This window comes from Charadrius vociferus, unplaced genomic scaffold (assembly GCF_000708025.1).
Source record: "Charadrius vociferus isolate BGI_N301 unplaced genomic scaffold, ASM70802v2 scaffold819, whole genome shotgun sequence".
In the NCBI taxonomy this organism is placed as follows: Eukaryota; Metazoa; Chordata; class Aves; order Charadriiformes; family Charadriidae; genus Charadrius; species Charadrius vociferus.
The window spans coordinates 238,886-249,098 of NW_009650062.1; the positions used below are offsets into that span (position 1 = coordinate 238,886).

The 10,213-nt window shown below is 53.3% G+C and overlaps 1 protein-coding gene across 1 annotated transcript; it reads left to right on the forward strand.

Moving 5' to 3' along the window:
- Positions 1-672: 672 nt before the first annotated feature.
- Positions 673-10,213, forward strand: MTCH1 (mitochondrial carrier 1). Its single transcript, XM_009891739.1, has 11 exons — positions 673-886; positions 2,229-2,335; positions 2,773-2,850; positions 3,162-3,219; positions 3,692-3,743; positions 4,592-4,651; positions 8,166-8,259; positions 8,614-8,661; positions 8,853-8,920; positions 9,632-9,707; positions 10,139-10,213. The coding sequence occupies exons 1-11, from the start codon at positions 673-675 to the stop codon at positions 10,211-10,213; spliced, it is 930 nt and encodes a 309-aa protein (XP_009890041.1).

Consider the following 10,213-nt stretch of genomic DNA (forward strand, 5'->3'; position numbering starts at 1 on the left):
GGTGGGGGGCACCGGGGGGACGGGAACCCCACGTGTAATGGGGGATCGGGACCACAGTGTAACGGGAGAGGTGCTGCTATGGAGACCTCCATGCTGGGGACCACTATATATACAGCCCCACCCCCTTTATAACAGGGGACACAACGGGGGCACCTATATAAGGGGGGGGACACCCCTATATTAGGAGGCAGTGAGGACCCCCATCCAACGGGAACCCCCGTATATAACAGGGGATGAGGTCACCCTATGTAATGGAGGTCCCTATAGAGTTGGGAGCATAAGGGCACCTGTAAAACGGGGAAACATTGTAGGAGAATGAGGATACCCACGCCAACAGGGACCCCTATATAACAGGGTATAGGAATCCCTATATAATGTAGGGTTGAGGAGTTCTGTACAGTGGGGACTCCTTTATAGTGGGGGCATCAGGACCCCCTCATACGGCAGGGTATGGCGACACCCTGTACAGTGGGGACCCCTATAAGATGGGGGGGATAAGGATACGCTCTGCAGTGGGGGCTCCTATATAAGGAGGGACAGGAAACCCCTATATAATGGGTATCCCGAGAACCCCTCTAATAGGGACCCCCATGAAATGGGAGGGTTGAGGACCCCCTGTACCCTGGCGACCCTATAAGATGGGGAAGGGACTGCCCATGTCATGGCACCCCCATGTATCTGATGGTGATGGAGAGGGGATGTGGCCCTTCGGTAGCTCATGGACACTGGGATCAAGACCCTGTGGCCGGGGGGCTTTGGGAATGCCGGGAAAGGGACCTGCTCATCGGGTTTCTCTTGCAGGTCGGGCATGAGCCACTACCTCCAACTGTTGGAAGAAACGTGCTGGGAAGGAAAGTCCTGTACCTGCCCGGCTTCTTCACCTACGGTGAGTGAACGTCCCTCTCTGCCAGCGTGAGGTCCTGCCCAAAAATGGGGCTGGGAGCTACCGATCAACCGAGCCGACCTCCTGCCTCCCCTTGGGATCATCCCAAAGCTGCAACGAGACATAAACCACTACAACCAGTTGCAAAGCCGTCATATTTACCCACCCGTTGTTGGGGACAAGGAGGTGGCGGCCCCGGTGTTGGTGCTGCGTCCCCTTCCCATGGCAGGTTGCTGTGGGTTTGCACCGTAGCGAAGGGGCTGGTGGGGGTTTAGGTGGCATAGGTTTGTCGGTGGAGAGTTTTGCATGTGTTAAGAGACAGCGAAGCGCTTTTCTTCGCTACAAAACAGCCCTGCAATAACTTGGTCCCCTGCCCTGCTCGTTTGTATTGTAGATGGAGCCCTAAAGGGACAGAAATACCAAGAAAAGGGATGGTAATATGTTAAGAAGGAAAATAAAGTACTGTTTTTCTTTCTTTGTGAGTGGAGCAGTGCAGGAGAGGGAGGCGAATACTCTGTAACCTTTGGGGTTGCTTTCGCAGCGGGATTGCTGGGAGGAAGGGGGCCACAGAGCCCTGAGAGATGAGTTGGGCCAATCCCAAAATCAGACAGCATGGATACCATGGGGTGGGGGAGATCCAGCACAGGAGCGGTACGTAAGCACTGCAAACCTGTCCTGGGACACCCGGGACTGGAAATGCTCCGACGCTGCCCTTTGGAAGATGCATTTTCCAAGCAGATTTACAGCTTTGGGTGATGGAGATGCGCAGAGCCTTCCTGGCTTCGCTTGGGACAGCAGAGGGTGGGGGCAGGAGCAGTTGGTACCCACAAACACGTGGTGGGTCGTGTTCCACCTTGTTGCATCAGGGAGAAGTTGCATCTATTTGCTTATTTTTTTGGCTGGAGACCTGAAGAAACTTTCCTGGGAGAAGGTGGTGGGCAGGAACTGAACCTGGGTTTGCGAGATCCATATTAACCCTGAGTCCGACCCCTCAGGGCAGAGGGAGGAGGTGACACCGCACAATACACGGTCATCCCTCCCTACCCTGGTTCAGTCCAAACTGCTTTATAGCCCTTTCGGGTGAGCAAAACAATCAAGTAGCCCAAAATACTGGAGCTATCCTTCCAGTTTAGACAGATAGGACAGAATACTTAAGAATTCTTTGCATCCTATATGAAATTTATTTCGGACTGTTATAATAAATCACTTACGGTGGGACCGCAGAGCGGCTGCCGTGCTGTGCTGAGCTCTGGTGCGGTTTTGGCTACATGCCGGAGGTGTTTGGGGTGCTATCCGCGAGTCAGCCAGTTCCCGACTGACGGCAGCCTGGTGTTTTCTTACCCAGCCAGACACATCGTGGAAGTGGATGGGAAAAGAGGCCTCTTCCGCGGTCTTACTCCTCGCCTCATCTCAAGCACTTTATCAACCATCACCAGGGGGAGCGTGAAGAAGGTAAAGGTCGGCTTCTCCCTCCATAAATCAGCTTGCAGGGTCGGCCTGTGCTATTGCAGCCGAGCCAGGGAGCCTGCATGTGCCTGCACCCAGCCACGACTGCGCATGGAGGAATATAGCGCCCGTCCCTCTCCATCTCCTAAGCGCTTTGAATAGTCCTCCAGGACAGGAGGACAACGGTACCCGTATCCGCAAAACTTATTTTCTAGACAATATTTATTTGAACAACCTCTTGCCTTTTGTAAGCAGTTTCATGACCCCTCTCTTCCCCTGTTTTGCTCTCCCTCCTTCCTTCTCCTGTGTTCCTTCTTGCCTGTTTTTCTTCTCCCACGTAGAGCACAACTGCTTGTGGTTTCCTCCTGTCCTCAGACATCGAGGGTTTGTGGGTCAGCGTCTCCATCAGTTTTAACCATATTGTTTCTTTTCTCCCCACTCAGGCCTTTCCGCTGGAAGACATGGAGCACGTTTCTAACAAGGATGATGTGAAGACCTCCCTTAGGAAAGTGGTGAAAGAGGTGAGAAGTGGATATTGCGTGTTAACAGGAGGATCGCATTGGGGATGTGCCTGGAGAGCAAAGGAAGCTTAAACTGTGGGCTGAGGGTGAAATCACTTGGAGGGAAATTCTGGGTGAAAAGGCTGTAGTATTTAGAAGTCACTCTGTATCCAGCTATTAAATATTTCATAGGAACAGAGGTTTACCATGAGCAACATATTTCAAAAGAGGGACCTGAAGTGGGTGTCACTACACTAAGGAAAGGGCCTGATCTGTGCAGGTAGAGCAGTGCAGGTTTTCCTACAGGTGTGTTTTTTTTCTCCCCTTCCCAGACATCTCACGAGATGATGATGCAGTGCATGTCCCGGGTTGTCTCGCATCCGCTGCACGGTGAGTCCTGTCCCTCTGCCTGGCAGCCCTCTCCAGACTGCGGAGCCCTGCCCTGGCTGGGGATCACCCCAAAACCCCATTTCCTTGACATACTTCTCTATGAGAAATGGCTTCGTATGAAACCGCAGAAGGGACGCAGGTCTCCAGCAGTTGTTTGGGAAGGCTGACGCTTGGCTTGGCCTTCAGGGACTGACCCAGCTGAGCAGCAAGGTGCTCTCTCCCTATTCATCCAAGAGCTTGTCCAAGCGATCCCACTGGGGTTAGGGACAGAAATTCTTCCTGCTACTTCCAGACTAGGGGAGAGCTGCAGTTTCTAATGAGTCTGGCAATGATTAGGACAACCGAGAGGAGCTGGAGGTGATGCGAGGCGAGGGAAGGGAGGGCAGAAAGGTCAGGCTGTGTTTTCCTTCACGTCCATTGCAACCCCAACTGGATTTGTTGTTTTATCATTCCTGTGTTTCTTTCCTCCTAGTGATCTCTATGCGCTGCATGGTCCAGTTTGTAGGTCGGGAAGTCAAATACAGGTGAGCGGCTGCAGCTCTGGAGAGTTTGAGCACACAGAAGCGTGAGTCCAGGAGTCAGTGGTGCCAGATGCTCCCAGGCAGTGGGAGTTTGGCAACCGAGGAGGTCTAGGAGACAGAAAAGTGAATCTGAGCCGTGGTTAGAGGGTGGATGAGTTGGGGGTGAAAGGATGTGGGGAGGGTGGGCTCAGTCCCTGGTGTGCCTCTGTTCTGCCTTCTGCCTGTGGGGATTTTGGTGGCTGTAACGCGCCTTGCTGACCGCACAGCGAGCCTCCCGCCTTTTTGCTTTAGGTGTTAACAGAAAGGGAAGTCAGCAGGGAGGCAGAGCGGGTCATACAAAGTGTTGGTGCAGCCCTGCTAGTCTGCAAGATCTTTCCAAGCCTTTTTCAGTAATACCTGCCTCTCTGCAGGACAAACTTACAGGTGAAGCCACCTGAAAGCATACTAGACACAATTGCAGCTAGCCCACGACTGCCAGCGCGAGCTCCCAGCAGCAGGACAGGGTTCTTGGGTTGAGAATCAGCCTGGTCAAAGCATGTGATGTGCCATAGTTGCAGCACGTGTATCCACCCGTGCAAAGCCAAGCAGAGCTCTTCTAGCTTCAGCATTTAAACAGTTGTCAGCAAGTCGAGCGTTGTCCCAGGTGTTATTGCAGACTGGCAGAATGCAGAACATGACCCTCCTTGAGGGGTTGAGGAGAAGGAGCAGAACAGAGCTGCCTGCTGCATTGCTGGCACGGTGGCTTCGGGGGGACGCTGCTATGGCTGGTGGCTGCAGAGTGCATGCGAAGCTGTGCGGGACAGAGACAGAGCAGCCCCTGCACACTTATAGCTCTTTTCCTTTTTTGGCAGCGGTGTGTTCAGCGCCATCGGCAGGATATTTAAGGAAGAAGGGATCCTGGGATTCTTTGTGTACGTGAGTTGTTTAAATACTTTCTACCATCGTCCAAAGGCGCCGGTGGCTCTCCTGGCTGCTCTGCCAACCTCAGAGTGGTGCTGAGCTCCCCCCATCTGAAACCTTGTCTGACCGCACGGGACTCTCACATCACTCCCGTGAGCACAGATTAAATCTGTGCCTTTGACAGTGCTCCAGTTTGACCATTAAGTTTGCCCCAGATCTTATCTTCAATCAAACCTTCAGAGCCCAAAGAAAACTCTGTATTTTTTCTTACCTCTCTTTTCCCTCTGGTGCTTCTTTGTGTTTCAGTGAAGGGCCATTTAAAGCATTTGTTTGTGCAACAGGCACCAAGATCAAGTGCAACAATGAGACCCCTTGTTGAAGTAAAAGCCGGGGCCTGGATAAGAAGCACATTCCCCTGAAGAGCACCGTGGGGGCTTGTAATGAGCAGGTGGTTCGTGCTGGCAGCAGGTTTGCCCGTACGGTGGGAGCGTGGTGCTTCCCAGCTCAGCGGCGTCACTGCCTGGACCAGAAAGAGCTGAAAGGCACTTCCAGCTGCTTACGAAGCATGGTGAATTGATGGCGTCACTGAAGTGGAAGTCTAGCAGACACCTTTTTGCTTGAACCCTTAATTAACACTTCTTGCTTTTTTTTTTTTTCTACATCTGTATAAAAGCAGAACCACCTGCTGCCTCCGCTCCCGGTGGGGGGATAACTGGCTTTATTATCTTAATAACAGTAAAGGCAGCTCTGAAATTTCAGGAGGGGCTTTCAAGCCTCATGCCTTTGGCTCTGCAGTCACAAAATTTGGGCCTCCAGATGAAACATGAAGGCATCAGGAACAGGCGAGCAGTCGCAGGGGGTCTCACTGTGTCCTTTTCCCAAGGGGGGGAAAGGGCCAGGGATCTGCGGAGACCCTGTCAATCGAGTGTCACTGCATCTTCCTTTTGCAGCCCACAGCTTCTCTGCTGAGCTGTGCAGCCCCGAATCTTCTCCGTTAAATACAGGTTCCTCTGGGATGTTCCCTGTGCATGGGGCATGGCTGGAGCGTGCTGCCCAGCAGTCGTCCCTCTCCTCCACCTCCTGAGGAAATAACGTGAAAGGAGCCGCCGCATTCCCTTCCTCCACATAAAATAAACACTGTTGGTAGCCTAATTAAACTTAATAGTTCACAGGAAAGGCTTTAACACAACCCAAAATGTCTCGGGAGGGCTCTGAAGTTGTACGTGCTCTACAGCCCTGCTAGGAAATCACACTGCCGCGAAGGGAACACAAACGGCACCTGTAGGACCAAACTGCAGCTTTTCTGCTCGCAGCCCTCCTAACGCAATCCAAACACGTCCGCTCCCTTAAAATCATTGCGGTGAACTTATTTCTCATGGCCTCGTAACCTCTACGCAGCAATAACAGCAGCACACGCTCGCTCTGGATGTGTGCCTGGCTAGAGATAAAGACTTTTCAGGGGATGGACTTATCTTGCTTCCTCTCATATCTGCAGCCCCCTTCTGCCTGCCAGCAGGACAGAAGGATGTTCTGGGGCTCCAAACCTGCTGTGCACGGTCACCTCGAAGATGGGTTGTCCCAGCCCTGCCTGGCACTGGGGTTTCTCCTGCTGGGTAGCATCACCATACATCTGGGCTTCACCATCTGCCTGCTGCTGTTTCAGCTTTTTAATGACTTGCCATCTTCTGAAAATACTCCTAGTCCAGATCTCCTTGGACATCTCGCTGGGCGTGAGAGCTGTAGCACAAACGAATTGGGGTTTATTAGTCCCCTTCTGCAGCACCCTCAGACCCCTGGTCTCCAGGCACCTTGCAAACTCAGGCCCAGCATCCGTCATTACTGTGATGATGGAGGAGAGAGAGGGATGGGATCCTTATTGCAAATGGAACAAAAGATCTGATTCTTTATCGACAGATGGGTGAGGTTTTACTTACATGGCTGCCATGGCCCAGTCCTCAACCAACCCTCTGTTTCTGGTCTTTATTAAGCCCCTGTTATATCTGCAGCAGCTCAGGAGTCTGCTTCAGACTTGACTTTGAGTTAGAGAAAGGATTTTTTACAAAGGCTGAATGATAAATGCAAAGCAGACCATCTCTTTGGGACCAGAGGGCTTTGATTTCTTTGTGCTGTCCATTGCTCTCATGTATCACATCTTTTAAGCCAGCAGATCTTCTATTGAAGACTTCTGCTGTGCATAACCCCCGAGACCTCGGCTGCGTCTCCAGAGCTGCCGGGGCCTTGACAATACACAGGTTGTCTCCAAAAAAGTGTAAACCCTAACACCAAGCAAGCACAGCAGGCTGGATCGGAGCATGCAGTCCGGTGCTGTTCCGCTGCTGCAGCGACCACGGCAGGAAAGAAAACTGGTCCCCTGCTCCGGAGAGGCAGCCTTGTGTTTGGGAAGAAACCAACGACTCGGACTGGTGTGCTTGGAGGTGGCTCTTCCCAGCCCGGCAAACACTCGTGTGGCTCTCAACAGGCTCATTTTCAGTCTGAACACACCTGCTGGTGAAACAGGCAGCTTTAACACACACCTGGATCCTTTCACAGCGGAACGACTGCACAACCAAAGCAGGAGGCCCTGTGCTCGATGCCCGTGCTGGTGCAACAGAGCTCCCGCAGCCTCTGACAAACTGGAGAAACCCTCTGGAATGCTTTTTTAAATTTTTTCGTGCCATTAGCTGTGGAAGCTGGGGGTGTTTGTGCTGCTGGGAGCTCCAGCTGGCGTGTCAATGGGAGCCGTACGCTAAAGCAGCACATTACCCCGTGTCCCTGTGCTCTCATGTGGCAGCAGAGACTGGGAAAATTGGGGACTGGAGTGCTGCCCCCAGTTAATCCTGCTTTGCAGTAGAGCAGGTTTTGTGGGAACAACCCCTCTCATTTTGATTTCTAAAAGGATGGAGATTCCACAGAGAGATGAACAACTTCTGCATCCTGAGGAGCATCTGCACAACGAGCTTAACAAACCCACTTCATCTGTGCCTCGCCTGGGGTTCGGAGCAGGAGTTGGGCCAAGGAGGGGTTTGGGGAAGAACAAGGGGACTTGGCTGAGTTGTGCCCACATGGCAGATCCCAAACTTCCTACTCCAGAGCATCCTCTGGCCGCAGCAGCTGGCAGCACACGTAGGACCATGTTTGAAGGCCAGGCAAACTCTTCCCCAAAATCCCAGACTGGTGGGGGCTGGAAGGGCCCTCTGGAGTTCCCCCATCCCACCCCCCACCAGAGCAGGGGCACCTCCAGCAGTGGCACAGGACGGCGTCCAGGCGGGTTTGGGATGGCTCCAGAGGGGGAGACTCCCCCACCTCTCTGGGCAGCCTGTGCCACTGCTCTGCCGCCCTCACAGCAGCGAAGGCCCTCCTCAGGGGGAGATGGAACTGCCTATGTTCAAATTTTCCCTTTTTCCTTCAATTCCTCCCAAAATAAGGATGTGTTTTGGGGGAGTGGGGTTCCTCCTACGCTGGTGGAGGGAGGGAGGGAGGACTGGGCGCCTTCTGCACCTCACGCCCCTCTTTTTGCCGTTGCAGCGGTTTAGTCCCTCACATCCTGGGGGATGTCATCTTCCTCTGGTGCTGCAACCTCTTGGCTCACTTCATCAACACCTACGCGGTGGACGATAACGTGAGTGGAAGTGCCTGATGGAGGGTTTGGGGGGCCCATACTAAGCACCTGCAGTTGGAAGGAGTTAATGGCTAATTTAATACAAACAGACGCTGGGCTTTGGGTAAAACACTGTAAAAGCACTAAAGATGCAGTGTCTGCTCAGGGCTGTTTCAGCTGCAGTTTAGGGGATCCCATTTGATAGCAAATGCCTTCCCTGATCCTCAGCTGGGATGCTGTGTGATTACTGTTGCTTTCTGCCTTCTTCCCCTGCCCCACACCCATCACGTCAGGCTCAGAGGGGCGTTGTGTAGTGACGGTGACAGCCCAAGTGTCATCCACCTCCTCCACAATCCCTGTGGTTTCTCTTTGCAGTTCAGCCAGGCATCGGTGATCCGGAGCTACACCAAATTCGTGATGGGGGTACGTAGGCAACTGCCGTGTCATTTCTCCTCTTCCTGCGGCTGTGGGGTGAGAGCTCTTGATCTGGGGACAAAGGCTGCTCTGTACTTTGTCTCCAAAGAGGACGATAACTTTGTTAACGTGCAAAAGCTGGGACTAGCTTTTTTGACATGATGAACATAAGAGAGGCTACCGGTTTTCTGTGCTTTCAGATCGCCGTGAGCATGCTGACATACCCGTTCCTTCTCGTGGGCGATCTCATGGCAGTGAACAACTGTGGGTATGTCCATCACACTGAGATCTAAGGCTTTCCCTTCCTTTCTTCCAGCCCCTTGTTGTCTGAATTCTTTGCTAACGATCATAAAGCTTTCATACAGAACCGTAAACTATATGGCACCTCGCAGAGTTGGCTTGTTTCCTGTCCCAGGTTGCTTATAATTTTAGATCAGAGGGCACAGATGAGAGCAGCATAAGAGCTGAAGTGGAGAGAAATAGGGTGAGTTGCGGTGGTGTGGTCCGATCTGAACGAGACCGGAGGCAGAAGGGATCAAAGGGACCATGCGGGCTCTAGGGAGCAGCACAAGGGAAAGCAAAGCTCCTAATGCGGCGGTGGGTGCAGACAGGAGCAGGACCAAGGTAGCATTCCCAGTCCCACTGCTGGAAGAAGTCTTCTGCCTTTGCGCTGGTGGGAATGGGACTGGATCCAAGCAGCTGGTGTAACGTCTCCATATGTGCTCGCTCTTGAAGGTGTAGACACAGCATATAGTACTGGACTTGGTGTATCCAGGTAACGCTCCTTGTTTGGACACTCCAGGGTAATTAAATTACATGATCTGTTGCATTGTAAATGACGAGTTGGTCATTTGGCCTTCAGCCCGGTGTGGACACTGTTTCCGTGTCCTCGCTTACACTTATCGCTGCTCTTGTGTTACCTGTCTGGATAATGTGACATCTGTACAGACCGTGCCAGCTCTTTCTCATTGCCGTGCAGGTTGCGTGCCGGCCTCCCTCCCTACGCTCCCGCATTTACATCCTGGATCCATTGCTGGAGGTACCTCAGTGCTCAGGTGAGGGAGCAGGGCACAGATGGATTTTGGGCTCCCTCTGCTTCTTCCCAACGTCTCCAGTGCTGCCCAAGAAGTGCCTGTGCCACATCCTTGATGTGCTCTGTAACCTGTTCCCATCCCTCCAGTTCTGGCACTGGTACCAGGCATGGCAGCGCTGGTCTTGCCCGTTAGATGCCCCGAGCTTGCAGCCTGCAAACTTTTGGCGAATGCATTGCATGCAGCAAAGCAAGATGGCTCTGCCCTTCTCCGTCGCTCATCCCTGGGGGATGCCCAACCCCAGGACTCGCCGGGCTCTCACCCCGATGTCTCCTGCGGGGTGCTCAGGCCTCGCAGCCCCGCGATGAGCACGGGTCGGTCCCTGTCAGCCCAGCTGCGATTCCCCGGCCGGGTCTCAGCACGGCTGCCCTGACCCTCCGCTCTCTCCTCCTCAGGGGCAGCTGTTCCGCGGCTCCAGCCTGCCCTTCCGCAGGGCGCCCGTGCCAGCCGCCTGCTTCCCCATCGACTGA